Here is a 20093-nt window from a genome sequence, read left to right as displayed (position 1 = left end):
TTGAGGTCCCTTCCAGTTCTACAATTCTATGATTAGCCACTATTTTGTCCAACAGTTACTTTTATGGATGATTCACACCAAATAATTTTAAAATATTTTAGCATTCAATCCACATGCAATTTGATTTGTAAGAATACTTACTCATAGAATTGTTCCTCGTAGGTATCATCAAATCTATTAACATCCTCACCATTGACTTGCCAGTATGGATTCAAAGTACCTATGCTACTGGATATATTACAGTCCATGATGACATGAGATCCTACAAAACATTTAAATGTGACAATTAAAAATTGTGTACCATAAGCAGGCAGACTCATATGATTATGTAAATAGTTTGGGAAAGGACAGTTACTTAGATTACAGCAACTGTGGTTCTTAGAGGTGTGTTGTCCATGTGTGTTGCACTTTTGGTGTGCACACTCCCACATGCTTGAGACCAGAGTCTTTTGGCCAGCAATGTCCATTGGGGGTCCGCATGCATTCTGAGTGGCCTAGTGCTCCTCTACTGCAGGGCCGGCTCCAGCATTTCTGCTGCCCCAAGCAAAAAAAAAAAAAAAGGCTGCGATCGCGATCGGCGGCAGCAATTGGGGAAAAAAAAAAAAGCCGCGATTGGCGGCGGCAATTGGAAAAAAAAAAAAAAGCCGCGATCGGCGGCGGCAGTTCAGTGGCAGGTCCTTCGCTCCTAGAGGGAGTGAGGGACCTGCCGCCCCCGAATTGCCGCACATGCTGCCCCTCTCCCTTGGCCGCCCCAAGCACCTGCTTGTTAAGCTGGTGCCTGGAGCCGGCCCTGCTCTACTGAGGGCATAAAGGGTGTGGGGGGGGCCAACTGCCCCTCAATTCCTTTGCCATTGCAGAATCCAGATGTTACAAAACTCCACAGGAGCAGGAAAGAGGGCAGGTCATGGAATACATATGGACAATGCATCTCAAAGAAATAAGCATGGGGAAATAGTTTTACTTTGTGTAATGGCCCATCCACTCCCAGTCTTTATTCAAGCCTAATTTAATGGTGTCCAATTTGCAAATTAATTCCAATTCAGCAGTCTCTCGTTGGAGTCTGTTTTTGAAGATTTTTTGTTGTAATATTGCGACTTTTAGGTCTGTAATCGAGTGGCCAGGGAGATTGAAGTGTTCTCCAACTGGTTTTTTGAATGTTATAATTCTTGACGTCTGATTTGTGTCTATTTATTCTTTTACGTAGAGACTGTCCGGTTTGGCCAATGTACATGGCAGAGGGGCATTGCTGGCACACGATGGCATATATCACATTGGTAGATGTGCAGGTGAAAGAGCCTCTGATAGTGTGGCTGATGCGATTAGGTCCTATGATGGTGTCCCCTGGATGGTGTCATCATCTGGACCCATGGAAAAGAAGCCCTTGAGGAATTCCATCATGATTTCAACAATTTCCACCCCACCATCAACCTCAGCCTGGACCAGTCCACACAAGAGATCCACTTCCTGGACACTACAGTACTAATAAACGATGGCCACATAACCACCACCCTATACCGGAAACCTACTGACTGCTATACTTACCTACATGCCTCCAGCTTCCATCCAGGACACACCATACGATCCTTTGTCTACAGCCAAGCTCTAAGATACAACCGCATTTGCTCCAATCCCTCAGACAGAGACAAACACCTACAAGATCTCTATCAAGCGTTCTTACAACTACAATATCCACCTGCTGAAGTGAAGAAACAGATTGACAAAGCCAGAAGAGTACCCAGAAGTCACCTACTACAGGACAGGCCCAACAAAGAAAGTAACAGAATGCCACTAGCCATCACCTTCATGATGAGCTGGAGAGGTTTTAGTTGGGGGCTGAAGGATCTACAACCTATCCTGAAGGAAAATCACAGATCTTGGGAGGCAGGCCAGTCCTTGCTTACAGACAGCCCCCAAACCACCAGCAACCACACACCACATAACAAAAAACACTAACCCAGGAACCTATCCTTGCAACAAAGCCCGCTGCCAACTCTGTCCACATATCATAGGTCTAGAGGGGACTACCACCTCATTCAAGGTCAGGAGTGTATAGCCTCAGAAATTGCCTGATCCTCAGCTTGAGGGTGCTCCTCCTCAGAAAACTCCTCACGGGGCTCTAATTCATAGGTTGCAAGCCTAGGTGCCTGAGAACATATAGGGGAGGAGGTTCTCATTCTAGAAGGTGGTGCAGAGGTGTGATGTCTAGGGAGGTGCATACCCCAGGGGTTCCAACAGAACCATGTTGGAACACTGTATGGAAATGAGGCAGGGGGCCCAAAGAAGGGTACCAGGACATATGCCTACTCCTACATCCCATTTGAGACCTTCACATAACTAAAACCCCCTTGATTCCTTCTCAGAGTCACAATACCATAAGAAGGGAACCTTGGAGAACAACTATGGGAACCCCCCAACGTGTAGTGAGTCAGAAGATGAAAAGAAGCACTCCAGATTATTTTTTTGGTTGCGGGAGGTGGGGGGCGTGTAGCAGGGGGAGATGGAGGGGAGCATTCCTGGAGTCAGAATGCTAAATTTGCACAGTAATTCTAGTAAATCAGCACTGGGGAGATAATCTGGGCCAACTAGGCCTTGAGCATCAGTGGAGAGCAGAGGAGATTCTGATTCCTCTAAGAGCTGGAGATCCCTCAGTACTACATACTTTCTTAGTATCGACAGGGACGGTGCTACAAACCTGAGTGCGGGAGAAGAGAGTATCAGGGTTGATGATATGGACATGCCCAATACTGACACACTTGGTGCTGAAGAGAGTAGCATCAAGAAGAGCAGTACCAATGAGGCGGATACCATCACAGACGGCATCAAAGCACTCAATGTTGAGGTAACTCCCAATGCTATGGCCTCTGTACTGGAGGCAGTTAACTTTGATTCCCAAGATCGTGCCAGAGCCCTAGTGCCACGCTGCCTTAGAGCTGCTGTGGTTCCCAGATTGGGCAATGGAGTTTCTTTAGAATGGGAGCAGTGAGGTGACTTAAGACTTCTTACTGAGAATGCCCGTTGGGGAATCGGCCCTACTTTTCCCACAGAAGTGATGCTCCTTTTTGTCTGATGACTTTGTTTAAAGTCCTAACTGAATCCAAAGCTAGAATGGTCTTAGAAGATGGCACGTGGGAGCTAGTGGATCCAAACTCACAGGAGCACTTCTGGAATGTCAGGGGACAGAGGGAGGAGGAGAGGAGGTCTGCCCTGCCCAGACTGAGCTCCATGCAGCCAATCTCAACAAATATTTCAAGGCATGCCTCCCCAAACCTTTAAGGTCCTTTTAGAAAAGAAAAGGACTTGCACACCAAGCATATGTCAGGGATATGGGCTTCCCCATATAGAAGAGATGAGGTATCTGGTACGCCTGTCATCAATCGCAATTGCTGCCTTACAGGAGGGGCAACAGATTCACATAGATTCCGAGGCTGTGTGATTTAGGAAGGGGGCATGACTAAATCCTGGGGCCAGAAATAAAATTTCAATCTGAGAAAAAACAAAATATGGAAGGAAAAACTTCCAAATACACCTCTACCCCGATATAACGCTGTCCTCGGGAGCCAAAAAAATCTTACCGCGTTATAGGTGAAACTGCGTTATATCGAACTTGCTTTGATCCGCCAGAGTGTGCAGCCCCCGGTGCACTGCTTTACCGCGTCATATCCGAATTCATGTTATATTGGGCCGCGTTATATCAGGGTAGAGGTGTACCAATAAAAAATATTTAAAGCAGTGGTTCTCACCAGAGATACACGTACCACTGGGGGTACATCAAGTCATCTAGATATTTGCCTAGTTTTACAACAGGCTACATAAAAAGCATTAGTGAGGTCAGTACAAACTAAAAACATACAGACAGTGACTTGTTTGTACTGCTCTATATACTATACACTGAAATGTAAGTGCAATATTTATATTCCAATTGATTTTTATGATATGGTAAAAATGAGAAAGTACACAATTTTTCAGTAACAGTGTGCTGTGACACTTCGTATTTTTATGTCTGATTTTGTAAGCAAGTCGTTTTTAAGTGAGGTGGAACTTGGTGGTACGCAAGACAAACCAGACTTCTGAAAGGGGTGCAGTAGTCTGGAAAGGTTGAGAGCCACTGATCTAAAGTTTGCCAGTAGGCAACTACCCAAACCATCTATAAATAACACTAATATACATACAATTAACTATAGCAATTACGAAAAAAGATGCTTCAACATGTAGACACCAAAGAGCTCCATCTCACAGCCACAGGTGGTGAGAAGGAACTGAGTGGCAGTTGGGCCCAGTCCACCCTCAGTACAGTAGCACAAGGACACTAAGAGTATGTCTACACAGCAAAGAAAAACACGCAGCTGGCCTGTGCCAGCCAACTCAGGCATGCAGGGCTCGGGCTGCGGGGCTGTTTCACTGCTGTGCAGACTTGTAGGCCCGGGATGAAGCCTGAGCTCTGGGACCCTCCCACCTCGCAGGGTCCTAGAGCCCAGGCTCCAGCCCAAGCCCAAATGTCTACACAGCAGTGAAGCAGCCCCGCAGTCCAAGCTCACAGCCCAAGGCAGCTGACACAGGCCATCTGCAGGTGTCTAGTTGCTTTAGAGACATACACTTCCCCCCAATGGGCACTGCTGGCCAAAAGACACTGATCCTGAGCACGAGGAGCACATGTGCCCCAAGAGCAAAATACATATGGGCAAGCAGTCAAAGTAGAATTGTCATCTGGCTTTTAGAAATCCTCAACTCCTCAGGTAAGATCCTGGCCCTATTAAAATCAATGAGAGTTTTGCCATTGACTTCAATAGAGCCAGGATTCCAGACTGGTTTTGCCAGGTTGCTATTATGATACCAATCTGGGAAGGGTTACAAGCTCTTTGGAGTACAGGATTAGAATTCAAAATTATCTTGACAAACTGGAGAAATGGTCTGAAATAAATAGGATGAAATTCAGTAAGGACATATGCAAAGTACTACACTTACGAAGGAATAAACCAATTACACAAATACAAAATGGGAAATGATTGCATAGAAAGGAGTACAGCAGAAAGGGATTTGGGGATTATAGAGGATCACAAACTAAATGAGAGTCAACAATGTACTACTGTTGCAAAAAAAAGCAAACATCATTCTGGGATGTATTAGCAGGAGTTTTGTAAGCAAGACACAAGAAGTAATTCTTCCACTCTACTCAGCATTGATAAGGCCTTAACTAGAGTATTGTGTCCAGTTCTGGGCACCACACTTCAGGAAAGATGTGGACAAATTGGAGAAAGTCCAGAGAGCAAAAATGATTTAAAAGGTCTAGAAAACATGACCTACGAGGAAAGATTGAAAAAATTACATTTGTTTAGTTTGGAGACGAGAAGACTGAGGGGGGACATGATAATAGTCTTCAATAGGGTGATCAGATAGCAAGTGTGAAAAATCGGGGTGGAGGGTAATAGGAGCCTATGTAAGAAAAAGCCCCAAATATCGGGACTGTCCCTATGAAATCGGGACATCTGGTCACCCTAGTCTTCAAGTACATAAAAAGTTATAAACAGGAGGATGATAAATTGTTCTCCTTACCCACTATGGACAAGACAAGTAGTAAAGACCTTCAATTGCAAGGGAGATTTAGGATAGGCATTAGGACAAACTTCCTAACTGCAAAGGTAGTTAAGCACTGGAACAAGTTACCTAGAGAGGTTGTGGAATCTCCATCACTGGAGATTTTTAAGAACAGGTTAGACAAATGTCTGTCAGGGAATGATCTAGATAATACTTAGTCCTGCCTCAGCACCGGGACTAGTTGACCTATCGAGGTCCCTTCCAGACCTATAATTCTATGATTAGTGATTTGTTAGAAGGCAATTACTTACCAAGTTCTACTTCAATCGAATGGTTTTTTGGATAAATAAACTTTGGTGGTGTCTTCTTCGGGCCCTCTAATAAAAAAATTAAAAAAAAGATTAACAACCAGTGGTCATTACCCCTGCTACTACAACTGCTACACTACTTGTTTTACGGGTAGTTGACAATGATGTTACCAAGTACTCAATATTAATGCACATAAAGGTCATTTCAAACTTTCCAATATCTGTAATAATAGATTTTCTTTATTTGGTTAAAGGATTTCACTCTAGGATCAAACTAAGCATAAGTTTCACCTTATCTGTAAATATGCAAACAATTTCAGATTTATAGAAATAAATCTATAGGAAGCCTAATACCAAAAAAATTCTCATGATACTCATAAGGGCGGTGGGAAAAAGGGGGAGGGAGAGGATATTTCACTGACATCTTGGATGTTCACCACAAATCTTTTCATGTATGTTTTATCTAGTAGAATAATGTCTGGACTGGAGCTTCGAGTGTATAGTAATCAGGAATTGTATTGTTTTGTATGCTTTATCAATCACGGTCAATCTTCAGCAAGTAATAGCTGTCCTCTCACCACAGGTAAAATCCTATTCTATTTAGGCTCTTATAGAATACCAACCAATGTTCTGAAAGTATCTAAACACGTAGATCACCAAATCAAAAATCTTGAAGATGTAAGTTTCATCTCAAGCAGCCTTTTTTTGGAAGAATGGTTCTTGTGGTGTCAAATGCTGACTGACACTACAACATTGCATACACATATGCAGCAGCCATGACACTAGCGGTGAATTCGGATCTCAGGATGGTCAGGCAGCAAGCCTGACTTCCCCTTAGATGCACACAAGCACGTCTGACAATACCAAAGCTAGTGCTGATCCTAAGGCAGTTTCCCCATTTTAGTATTTTAGATTTGCTGGAAGCTCAAAGTTTGTAACTAACTTTTTATTGCAAAAGGACTAATGTAGCTGCTAGTGATTTTGTTGTAGTCATCTATTTTATGCCCCGGCCACCTCTCCCTCTCCACCATTAGTGGTTCTAGCCGATTCCTAAGAGCAAGCTGATCACCCAAGCCATAAGGAGTAGTTTCCCAGCAGGTTTGCTTTCATGGTCTTTTTTTTTTTTTTTTTTTTCTCTCTCTCTCTCTCTCTCACACACACACACACACACACACACACACACACACACAGCCTGAGAGAGAGAGAGTGTGTGTGTTTGGTTTTAATGCATAAAACTCCTTTGTGGGCATTCCACTACACAAGTCCCTCCACAGTAACCATCAGTTTCCCAAAACCCATCAATTTTTTCTCTCTGACACCCAGACACTTAATTTCCTTTTCCCTTAGCAATTCTTCTTTCGGCGCCATGCTCTCCTTCTCAGCAACAGCTGGTGCTGCTGCTCACAGTGGCTGAGATTCCCTCCTTTTCTCAGACAGCCTCACAGAGGGAGAGGGGAGGAACTAAATTAGAGTGAGCAAGAGACTAGCAGGGTAAGATGATGTTCTCAAGTCAAATCTGCTCCTACCACCTATTGGGAACCTGTCAAATGCCAAATAGGTCAGCAGGAAGACTGGGAAGCTGCAAGATGGGGCCTGAATGCCAGAACACCTCTAGCCAAAAGCTAAATGTTGGGCAGATCTGCTTCCCAAGCAACTATGTTTCTGAATGGCACACTGAGCCCCGAATCCTGCAGGCAGGCACTAGAGCTGGTCAGAAGTTTTTTGACAAAATGTTTATCAGTCAAAAGATGCTGATTTATCAAAACTGAAACTGTTTGTGAAACAGGGTCAGTTTAGAATTCCCTGACTTGAAAAACAAATTCAAAGTTGCCAAAATGTTTTGTTTATGCATTTTTTAAATGAAAACTTCCAGTTTTTTTAGTTCAAAACTACTTTGTTTCAATTTTTAAGCTAATTAAACTAAAAAGGTTAAAGTGAAAAGGTTGAAGTTGAAACAAATGTTTTGATTGACCCAAACAAAAGAAAAATCAGGGTTTTTTGGTTCACAAATATTGGAGATTTTCACTGTATCAAAAAATCAGGCAAAAAATTTATGAACCCCAAGAGTCTTTGCCAGCTGGGAGAACTGTTCCCTGCCCAGCTCTACTTGCCACATCCTTCTCTCTGCAAATTAAAAAAAAGTCCTAAACCCATCTTGCCTGTCCCTCCCCCATCTCTGCTGCTGTATTTCCCATCTATGTCCTTCTGAGTCAATGTTCTGTCCCTTTTCCTATTTATCTGCCCATATAAAGCAGAAAGTTTGGAAGCCATCACTAGAAAGCACTTGTGCTCCTAGTGCAAGACAGAGATAAGGTCTCAAATGTTTTAGGAGTTACACTGAGATTTCTACGTTATATTTTAAATGTATAATACTTCCTTTCACATGTCTCTGGAGGCCTGTAAATACACATATATACAAATGTGTCTCTTCTCAGAGATATACAAAGCCCAATATTCTGCCCTAAAGGTCAAACAAAACCCAGGCTCTGTTGGATCAGCGGAAGGAGCTAATCCTAGAGTCAATAATACTCCAATGGAAGTATCCCAGATTAAGCTAGGTGTTTGGTTGAATGCTAAACTGACTTCAAATGCTGTGGCAAACCACAGGGATAGGCAGTAACCCAGATATCAAGTACCCAAAAGCCAATATCTTGAATTGCACCTAAAGCAAACAGGGAACAAGTGAACTGTTGAACTGGTAGAGTGTTCCTTTTGCCTACCACTACCAAAGCAGGCAGGAAAACATGTTTTGTGCCTGCCGTAATCTTCAAGGGGGTCTTGTGTGGTCCCAAACAAGCCACACTGTGGTAGTCTAGTCCATAAATCGAAGAGGCATTAGATTAGTGAAATAAGGACTGGCTTTGAAAGAGGAGAACAAAAATGATTAGCCAGATGCTGAGGAAAAAGGTGCTCTTGGCCACCAAATCCATTCAAGATTCTAGAAGTAGTTGCTGACCCAGCAACGTTCCTAGCTCAGGAAATACAGGTTTTGTGCAACTTGAAACTGGAATTCCACTGTCTGATTATGGATTCTTTCGGGTTTTGTGTCTTTTCGGGTGAGCAATTTGCAATAATTCAGGCTGTCACAGCTACAAAGACAAAATGCCCTAAATTATTTCCAGCTCTACATATAGAAACACTCTTGATTTTTCGTTGACTGATTTTGCAGAATTGTTGATTGATAATCTTGCCAAAGGCAATTTCCTCTTATTGTTTGCAGTCAGGACTCTCGTGTGCTCTCACTGGGGCAGTGAATCTGTTTTATACTCCCCTCTAAAGAGTCTGATGGACCCAAGTGATTTCTTGAAGTGTAAAAATACTATGCAGATAATGGCCTATTCTTGCCGAATATTGATCATCTTTTGTCCTCAACTACCTACACAGCGGTAAGAACAAGTGACACTTCCCTATACTACCATCATCACAGGTCACCTCTTCCACAGCTGTGTACTGAGACACTGAAACACATGCACGATTATGTGGCATTGGCCTTCAGTAAAATAAAATACTGCAGTACCAACAAAATTATTTTGGAAGCGTACTGGCAAGAGTAACAAGTCATACACTTTAAGCCCTGGATATCATTTGCTCGGTTATGCCAAATACATTGAGAGTTTGGTTTCTGGTAGTTTAAATTTCATCAATAGCTGAGCAGAAATTAGTGTCACATGGTCTTTCACCCTCTCCTCACAAAGAAACAGATCTCAAGTCTAGGGTTTTTTCAACTGCATGTGGTAAACCTTTTTCCACAAGGGGATTGCAAGCCTTAATTTGATCCAAAATACAAGTAGGGGAAAGAGTAATTGTTCCAACACAAAATTCTATTGTAGTTTATTTCTAACATTCTGGGGAAGAATAATTTAGAAAAGTTTCAATGCCTTTAAATTTTACAAACCAGCTGCACTTTTTGAAGGTGAAAGATTAGCAGTACGATGATATGCCAATAACTAGCTCTATTAACCCTAAACTTTAACACAGGAGAGCCAAAGACATTAAAAAAAAAAAAAGGAACATAATACCTTCAATGTCTACATAAATGGTTCGTGAAACATTATGTTGTATTCCTATATAAGTATATGTTGTCTGGCACGTGTAGTTTCCTTTGTCATGCATAGTTACATTATTAATCAAAAGATAGATATCATACTTTGATGAAAGAAATCTCTTGTCCTGCAGTAATCCAGGCTTACATTCCTAAATAAAGCAAAAATAGCTGTTATTTGGGAGTACCAATAAAATATTGATTATTAAAGCATTTGCCAAAAAAAAAAAAAAAAAAAAAAGTTATTTCAACCATGTAAAAAAGACAGCTTCCTGCCCAAGGTGTAGATACACCTCTACCTCGATATAACGCTGTCCTCGGGAGCCAAAAAATCTTATCGCGTTATATCGAACTTGCTTTGATCCACCGGAGTGTGCAGCCCTCCCTCCCCCCACCCGGAGCACTGCTTTACCGTGTTATATCGGGTTGTGTTATATTGGGGTAGAGGTGTACTGCCAAATATTCTCTGAATATGGCAAGGTAGTTGTCAAGTTTAATATGAATGTACAGAGCTTTGGTACTGAAACACTGACAATACGTCATTCTATTTTAAGAGACACTATCAAGACCAAAAGTGAAATGTTTTGTTATAGGATTTCTTGGGTTTTTTTAAATAAATAAAATGGGAGTCATATTCCAAAAGTCATCTTGAATTGAAAAGTCAAAACATTTCATTCTGAAAAAGTCAAAAGGCAGCTTTTTTTTCCAGCTGACACAATTCAGTGAATTCAACACAAATTTGTGAAATGTTTCAGTTGACCCATGCGTTTTTCAAAAAAAAGTTAGTCCAAAAATGTTTAGGCAGCTCTAGTTAGGACATCTATCCAGATATTTAACCTTTACAGCATATATGGGTGCTGTTTCTTAGCTGACTGGCATTGGCATTTAACTATCCTGCAGGAGCTAAGTGCTTTCTTCCTACACTAAGAGATCACAAGTAGAACTAATTTCTTCTTCATGGCAGTGAATAACGAGGCCCTTGAATTAATGGATTTTATTTTTTGTTTTTATTTTGGAAGAGATTATGTTTTCAAGCATCTAAACAGATTTTTCATTATGTTCTCTTCCAATTAAAAGACTGTTTTAGAAGTTTTCCAATGAAACTTCCAAGAACAGTTTCCCATGATACTCTAGGGAAATAGGTAAGAGGGAGAATTAGTCAAGGGGCACATTGCATGGCTGAACCATCATTTTGGTCTTGATATTAAACATACTGTGTATTCTTTAAGTGATGGATTACTTTAATTTCCCACAGAGTGCAGCACGAAGGCGTTTCTACAAGTATTAATTTAAACCCCAATTTTTAAAGCAGAGTAGGTATCCCCCCCCACCTAATCACAGTGCATGCAGAAAGATGCAATTTCTCCATTAACTAGACCACCAAAAACCACTTAAAACTTTGAAGATCAACAATTTGAATTGTATCTCGAAGCGAATAGAAAGTTAGTGCAGTGTATGAAGCCCCAATATAGCATGCTCCTTAACGCCAACCCCACTAAATAAGTGGACTACCGCATTGTGACAGCTGTAGCTTTTAGTTGATTTTCAAGAGTAAATCTCTTGTACAGTGCGTTATTGGTGACAAATGCATAGATCACTGGTGACTTATATCGGAGTTGTATGTCACCGCAATCATTGTGCTAATATGCATATGAAAAAAAGTTTGGCCACTAATGTCTAAAACGACAAAAGCACTCCTAAAACTGTATGCCCACCTATCATCAATGAGGCTGAATCCCTACTCCCCCTCCCTCCATCATTTATACAGGAAGATGCCACTTCTCTAGATGCTTTCCCCAGGAAATCATCATCACCTCCATCTTTCCTAGATTGAGTTTCAGCCAGTTTGCTCTCATCCTAGGCCCTAGGCTCCATCAGACACACAAGCATTCGTTCCCCCAGCCAGACAGAGGACCACCTAATAACAGGGCTTCTGGGTTTTGACCTTTACACAGAAGGCCAGCTGTTCCCCTAGATAATTTAACTTGCTTTGGGACCAGAATCTACACCCTTTCAGGTCCGTGTGGCCTAAAATGTCAGATACTTTCCAGTTACTGGAGCAGAAGATTTAACAGCTTTGATGAGCTTTACTTTCTTTGAAGCTGAAGCTGCACTAGCAATGTAAAGTGCCAGATTATTTATTTAATCTTTAGTAGACAAAGCATGTCCAACAGGTTTTTAAGAATTGTAAGCTACAAGAGAAAAGTGATCCAATTGCATGATTAAAAGTGTAATGTGTTCATCTACTTCATATTTTTAACCAATTACACATCAAAGTAACATAGCAAAATCACACTCACATTTTTGATGCCGAAATATTATGGACTATCTTACAATTTAAGTATAGATCAGAATCTTTTAGAATATGCTTTGGAAAAATAGAGGGGTTGTTTTATTTAAAATGTAAATGTAAGCACATTCTTATTATGTTTCCTATAATATTCCAATAGATTTGGAAAGTTAAGTAGCTATTCACATTACACAGAAAAAAAATCTTGTCTTTTTTTCTCTCATTACCATGCACAGTTAGCTTACTAGAAGCATTAAATTATATGATAGGGAATGTTACAGTAAAAATACATATACACAGTACCTTATACCACTGTATTTCAGGTGCAGTATTATTTTCATCATAAAAATATTCCAGATCAGGACATGTAATCTTTCCACCAATTGACATAAACACTTTTTGTTTATACATAGTTTCTCCATTAAAACATAAGCCATCATTGTTCTTGAAAACATTTAGATGTATATATTCTTTGTCAGAGCTGTTAGAATTCCTGTAATGAGAACAGCAACAAATCGGACCATTACTAGTACTTCCCATGTCCACAATAATGCAAGTCAGGCTCTGGATCCCTGACTGGTACAGAATGAATTTTAGGCTTTATTTCCGATATATAAAATCCTAATGTAGGCAGAGCCCTATGAACAAAACTGAGCTTCTGTCACCCTATGAAGTAAGGAGAAGTGGGATTTTTAAATCCCAAAGGAAGCTGAAGAATTGCTTTACTTTCTTCTTTGCTTCTACAGTCCTGGCTCTCTCGTTTAGGATGAAAGATATTCCAATCATCATCATCATCTATCTGGCCTCTTAAAAAAACTGAAAAGCCTAAAGAGTATTTGGCAAAGCAGTCTGCATAACATGGTGCCTTGATTTTCAGTAAATTGTATTTCTTTTACTCTTAAACCCATACTTTAAAATAGTGTTTAGCGAGACATGTAAAGCTACCATAGATAAGTATTATTTTTAAAACGGGACTGTGACTGGGCTAAATTCACCTCACCCCCATATTTCTCAGTCTCCTGATTAACTGAATCAAACCAAGAAAGTAAAACTGTTTTACTGTCTGTCAGAAACAGACTATACAATTAAATATGAAGTGACTCATTAACTCCAATAGAGTTAAAAAGCATACTTACAAATTTACACTTCCAAAAAAATTCAATTAGTTAATAGTTCTAAAGCACCTCGATGAAAAACCGTCTATAGGTTCGGCTGATCACGGCCCCCACTGGCCGCGGTTCGCCGTCCCGGGCCAATGGGGGCGGCGAGAAGCCGCGGCTGGCACATCGCTCGCCCGCGCCACTTCTCGCCGCCCCCATTGGCCCGGGCCAGCGAACCGCGGCCAGTGGGGGCCGCGATCGGCCGAACCTGCCACGTCAGCAGGTAAATAAAACTGGCCCGGCCCGCCAGGGTGCTTACCCTGGCGAGCCGCGTGCCAACGTTGCCGACCCCTGCACTAGATTAACACCAAAAATACATTTTTGTACTTCATGTGTCATCATTTTTCCCTTTTGTAGAACGATTTTGCATGTAAAAACATTTCTAAAAATACAGGCCCTTACCGTATGTTACATTCATAAAGTCCTGTATCTTCTAAAGTTGCAGGAATAAACCAAAGCAAGTCATCTCGCTGATGGATTCTGGAATGTGTCTCTGTAGTTATTGGTGTAGCACTACCATTTCTATACCAAGTCAGATTGTAGTCAGAGTGAAGTGGTGGAATTTTAGCTATTTGACAACTGATAGCAATAGGCTCTCCTACAAGTACGAAGTGACTAGACAGCTTGCTTTGTTCTAAAAAAAATCATAATAATTAGAAATTATCAAAATTGTTTGCTTTTTTTGTTAATATTTCCTTAATTTTACTGCCAGAGGTAACTTAAATTATTCAGTTACAAAGATACAAGACTGATGACTTATTGTCCAATAACAATTTATATTATTGTTTGCATTTGTTTAGCACCTTCCATTTGAGAACTTCAAAACTTTCACAAGCTTTAAGTCACACAATACCCTTTAAAATAGGTGGTCATACAAGAGCTATATTTAACTCCAGTAGCCTCAATATAAAGAGCAGTATATAAAGATGTCAAATTCATTGAACTTCATGATCTTCAGGATGTAATTTTCCTGTTCTTTCTATTTAAAGACAAGCAGTGAATTTTAGTACCCATACAAGATAGGCAATGTAAAAATTGTCACAATAAGTGCAGTACAGGCTAGGGGCAGTGCAAGTTTCCCCCACAGTGCTCTGAACAATGTGACTCAATTCTGACCTGGTGGACCAAATCCAGGCTGGAGAGGGCATTTCAGAGGTGGTTTCTAGCACTGGAGAACATGATAGGCAAGAAACTTGATAAAGATCTGAATCTGCAGCATGTAACATGACCAGACGAGGTCAGTAGCAAGTCAACAGTTCAGACCAAGTAGTCTTCGGTTTTAGCATATATCCTGTGACCAATCCTGCAAGTTGCCATGTCTCCCCCACACTTCCAGATTTTCATTTAATATGGCAAACGTTGTTTGAGCATTACACTATATGACATGCTAAGCATAAGCAGGACTTCACTAATTATGACTGTGTAACAAGTTAAGGCAAGGCATGTACACTTGCAAGAAGTCCTTAAACAAAAAGATTGGGACTGTAAGCATTCAGACCTCAACGGAAGATAGAACAACACAGATCTGCATACCTAATGACAGAGATCTGCATACCTAACATTTTTAAGAGGTCAGTTTAACCACAGCCATAAACAAAGCAGGTCAGTTGGCCACAGAACCGATTTCACATTTTGTCTTACTTTTGTAACATTGAGTGTCCAAAATACTTGATAAAAATTGAGCCTTACTGAAAAGCTTCTAAATCCATAATATACTGAATCCTATACAAATCCAGAGTTGAATTTTTAAAGAGGAAACCCACATCCATATTTTACTGCACAGAACCTTAAAATTAAAATTTTCCACTTACCAGTTTAGTCCTCCTTTCTCTCCCACCCCCACCCCGTCTATGCCATTTGCCAAATAATTTAAAATATAATCGCTAGTTTTCAATGGAGTACAAATCAATTTGGATCTGTTCAAGACTGCTCTTGTTAAGAGGGGAGAGGAATGTCATTGCAGTGTGCAATCCTCATTTCTATTAATGGACTTAAATCTAAAGAATTTTAAGTCAGTACACAAGTGAACTGGGAGTTACATACACAATTTCAGGACCAGACTAACATTATGCCCTCTAAGGCTGCCAGTTGCTTAGCTCTGAAGGCAGGGCCGCCACCAGCAGCAGCACAGATGTAAGGGTAGCAGTACTGCAACTCCCTCTACAATAACCTTGCAACCCTCACCCCCACACACAACTCCTTTTGGGGGTCAGGACCCTACAATTACAACACTGTGAAATTTCAGATTTAAATAGCTGAAATCATGAAATTTATTATTTTTAAAATCCTATGACTGTGAAATTGACCAAAATGGACCGTGAATTTGGTAGGGCCCTACCAACAGGGAAATGCACTTGAACCTTAAATATGTTACAGTTCACATAGGACTGAAAAGATCTTTTGTAAGTTATTTATCTATAGCTTTCCTGAAATACCTAGAGAAGGGCTGGTCAAACTGTGGCTCACGAGCCATATGCGGCTACCGTTAAAGTGTAGCTCACAGAGCGCCCCGCCCCCCCATGCACCCCTGACTCCATTCTCCACCTACCAGACAGGGGGTGGGGACCTTGTGACCTCTGCCTTGCAGCAGAGTGGTGAGGCAGGGACTTCTGCCCAGCGGGGAGGGGGAGTCTCGGGGCTTCTGCCCCTTGAGGCATGCCAGCCAGGGCTTGGGGCTTCAGCAGGAGTGGGGCTGAAGCCCCAAGTCCCATCAGGTGCCTCCCGTGGTGCTGAAGCCCCGAGCCCCAGCAGGTGTGCCCCGGCTCTCGAACTTCTGAAGGTTGTCGAATGCGGCTAGGAGGGTCAGTAAGTTTGGCCGCTTCTGGCCTAGAACCAGAACACTCGTCATTAGGGCACCTTGTACAACATGTAACCACCTTAGCAATAAAGACACAAAAAGTAAGATCTTGTCACTGCCTTATACTATCATGAATTTAGAATTTCATAGACAGAAGAAATAGTTAGTAAAGCCACTGACTTATATTCTCACTGCGAATTTTGAATTTCAACTAATTGTTTGCAAAAACAGTTTGTTTTTCAGTAATAAAAGTATACTTTTTTTCCCCCCCACTTATTTTACTGAGATACTGGGCGTACTTGACTTCGCATATTATCTCCTTCTGGAATTTTTGAGTGTTTTGGATAAATACATTTGAATTCATAAGCACGAGAATGTTATTGGCGGAGACTATGAACAAAGTCATATAATCTCTCAGAAAGTTAGATGAGCCTTGCTATTCACTAAGCACAACAGTTCTACTCACTGGGATATTATAGATGCTATAAACAGACAAAGAAAACTCTCTTCAGTAACACAGTTCATGCTCCACTCTGTTACAAAGAGATGCTAAACAGAATTTCTATCCTATAGAGTCCTTACAGCTTCATGGCAAATGAAAGACATTCTTCACTGTGACAGAAGTTAAGGAGAGTTGTGACTTCCAAGTGAATATGGAGATAAGATAACAAATTCAGGCTTCAACCCTGCAATCCTAAACCCAAAAAGCAAGATTCTACCTATGACTGGAGCCAGAAATTGCCCGCTAATAGGTGCGCAGCTATCACTGTCCAGGACATTCTGAGTAAGCTCAAAAGCACTATCACAGGGGTTCTCAAACTGGGGGTCGGTACCCCTCAGGGGGGTGGTGAGGTTATTACATGGGGGGTCGCGAGGTTATTACATAGGGGGTCATGAGCTGTCAGCCCCCACCCTAGACCCCGCTTTGCATCCAGCATTTATAATGGTGTTAAATATATTAAAAAGTGTTTTTAATTTATAAGGCGGGTCACACTCAGAGGCTTGCTATGTGAAAGGGGTCACCAGTACAAAAGTTTGAGAATCACTGCACTATCACCTATATGGATGATATCTACCACTGGTATGCTGAGATATTACACACCTCAGGTATGCAGATGCTAGATCGTAAACAATGCTGTTATAAATAGGCCATTTTAATTCTAGAACTAAGTACTTTTAAGAAAGATTAAGATACCTATTTTTAAAGTTTCCCTCTATATTTGTACAGTTTACATTTTGATACATTTACAAGTCTGTCGGGCCACACATCATGCAGTCATCATCATCTCTGGTACAATGACACCCTAGAAAGGGCATCCAATCAATACACCCACACCTCTGGCATGGCAGAGTGCAAGACAGCCTTCTCTGTTGTGCTATTACTTAACTCATGTATATACTGAAAATAACTCATTTTAGAAATAATTCAATTATTAATAAACAAGTTTGACTTACCAGCATTGAATGAAGAAACAAAAGGAATGATATAGCAAATGAACCACAATGAAGAGATCATGTTTTGCTGCAGAGAAAACAAGATATTTCATTAACATGCTAAAAGTGTTCAAAGTGCACCGTAAATTTTGTTCTGTACTATACCCACTGTACTCACTGATCCTAGAATAAATGCAAAGGCACTAAGAGTATTCATCCCTTTGGGAAGGAGAAGTGAGTGTGCTGACCTAGCATCTTCCTCTGAAAGCTTTAAATCATAGCCATTAACTGGTCCACACACAGGGGGTGGTTTACATGTTTTTCCCACGTACCTATATCACTAAGGGGTGTGATTTATCTGACCGTTATACTAGTGAAAGCCCAAGCGTAGACTCAGTTATACTGGTATAAAGCTGTCTTATACCAGGATAGCTTATTTCAGTGCCTTTTTATAAGAGTATAACTGCTTCTACCGTAGGGCTTTTTTGGTCTTTTAACTATGCCAGTGTAGTTCAAGTGGCAGAACTGTTAAGTGTGGACAAGTCTATAATTTACTGTTGGAGGATAACTCCAGTGCAAATCTGAGATGAAGGAGCTTGTTGCTACATTTGCATCTCATTAAGTACTCAGGACTATCTATTCAGGAAGTGGCAGACAAGTTATTTTAAGGACTAATCTTGTCTGGATTCTGGTTGTGTAACTTTGCATCTGGATTTCCAAAGGAAAGATAGGTAGACTTTCACTGTTCAGTGTTGCAGGTTTCTATTAGCAACCTGACATGTTCTACGCCTTTTTTGCATGTCCAGTCTCATCGGCAATCTTCAAAGCTTTCTGGTTATTGCCAGTCTTGTAATTAGTTATGCAATCCTTATATGGAAGCTGATTTTAAAATTATGTAATTTTGTTATACAATGTATGGGGGTATTTTACAGGGTAGATAAAAGAAATAAACAAGTAGCAAAGGATGCATATATGAAAAAGCAGAGCTCCAGACATACTTAGAATATATTAAACATGTTGTCAATTAAAACTTCAAACAGCTCATATATAAAGTTCTACAGTGCATTGGGAAGAATTAGCTGTTCTTAACACGCATGCTCCAGATAAATGCTGGAGAAGATGAATACCCCAGTTTGTGCATGCATTAGTGTGTATAACCAAGCTCAGCTAATAGAAGGAGCTTCCTCTATAAGTTTCTCTGACAAAAAACAATGCTGACCAGCAGATCCCACAGCTCCGAAGGCCTGAATCATCCTCTCTAAATCTTCCTCTTTTTCCCCCAACTCATAGGCCTGCTTTCTCTAGAATTAGTCTCTTCACCTCAAAGCACGTCAAGCCCTCTCCCAACGCATCTGCTGTTAACCAGCTTCCAAGTGCCTTGCGCCTTCCCATTATGACAACCTCCTCCCTTCCAAGTAATAAGGAAATATTGCATCATTTTAGCTAAATTAATCACACATTTATTTTAATCTAATTGCCTCCCTAACCATTCTGTTTCTGTCAGAGGGAAACACACAACAGCACTAAGTGATCTGCCAGTTTTCCACGGACCACAGTTTGGGAGTCTCTGATCTAGACTACTGCAGATGGTTTGCCTAGGTCGCTGTAGAAGAGGCAGCAGAATTCACCCACCCCCAAGTTCACTCTCTGTTCCGCTAGGGAGGTTTCATGTTTATTTTTGGACTCCACAGTATTTTTTTTTTTTTAAAGAAATGTTTTGTGAAATCTTAATATGTAATCAAAACCAAACAGCCAACTGCTGGATCTGAGCTTTTCTAGTGACAGTCACACAAATAAGTTTTTTGGGGGGAAATAAAAATTTCTGAGCAATGGGAGATAATGCATAGATTCTGAAGGTAGAACAAGAAGAAATTGGTTTAATCTGCAGCAAGGGAGATTGAGGTTAGATATGAGGAAAAACTTTCTAACTAGAAGGACAGTTAACCACTGGAATAGGCTTCCTAGAGAATTGTAGAATCCTCCCATCATTGGAGGTTTTTAAGAACAGGTTAAACACCTGTCAGGGATAGTCTACCTGACCCTGCCTCAGTGCAGAGTGCTGGACTTGATGACCTCTCGAGATTTCTTCCAGCCCTGCATTTCTATGATTCTAGGCAGGGTCGGCTCCAGGCACCAGCCTTCCAAGCAGGTGCTTGGGGCGGTAATCTGCAAGGGGCGGCAATCCGTGTGTTTTTGCCCCCAAGCAGTGCGCCGAATTGCCGCCGCGGACTCCGTGCGCCATTAGGGCGGCATGCGCGTTTCCGCGGCAGTGGCAATTCGGCGGCAGCTTCTATGTTCAGCTGGCTGCAGCGGCAATTCGGCGGCAGCTTCTGTCTTCCGGCTGAAGACAGAAGCTGCCGCCGAATTGCCGCCGCCGCGGAAACGCACGTGCTGCCCTAACGGCACACGGACTGCCCCCGCCGTCCGCAGCGGCAATTCGGCGCGCTGCTTGGGGCGGCAAAAACAGTAGAGCCAGCCCTGATTCTAGGATTAATTCAAGAGAACTTGAGGGCTCTATTACAGAATTTAA

At 41.5% G+C, this 20093-nt stretch overlaps 1 protein-coding gene across 1 annotated transcript in view; it reads right to left on the bottom strand.

Moving 5' to 3' along the window:
• Positions 1 to 17645, bottom strand: part of LOC135895159 (interleukin-1 receptor type 1-like) — a 31537-nt gene extending 13892 nt beyond the window's left edge. The window contains exons 1-6 of the mRNA XM_065423230.1: positions 17585 to 17645; positions 13735 to 13966; positions 12476 to 12665; positions 9860 to 10034; positions 5844 to 5909; positions 142 to 262 (exon numbers count right to left, since the gene is read on the bottom strand). Coding sequence (XP_065279302.1) covers positions 142 to 262; positions 5844 to 5909; positions 9860 to 10034; positions 12476 to 12665; positions 13735 to 13966; positions 17585 to 17645 — 845 coding nt within the window. The remainder of the gene's footprint in view (positions 1 to 141; positions 263 to 5843; positions 5910 to 9859; positions 10035 to 12475; positions 12666 to 13734; positions 13967 to 17584) is intronic.
• Positions 17646 to 20093: the final 2448 nt, after the last annotated feature.

Source organism: Emys orbicularis, chromosome 1 (genome assembly GCF_028017835.1).
Source record: "Emys orbicularis isolate rEmyOrb1 chromosome 1, rEmyOrb1.hap1, whole genome shotgun sequence".
NCBI lineage: Eukaryota > Metazoa > Chordata > Testudines > Emydidae > Emys > Emys orbicularis.
This window is presented reverse-complemented; position numbering and strand designations above follow the sequence as displayed.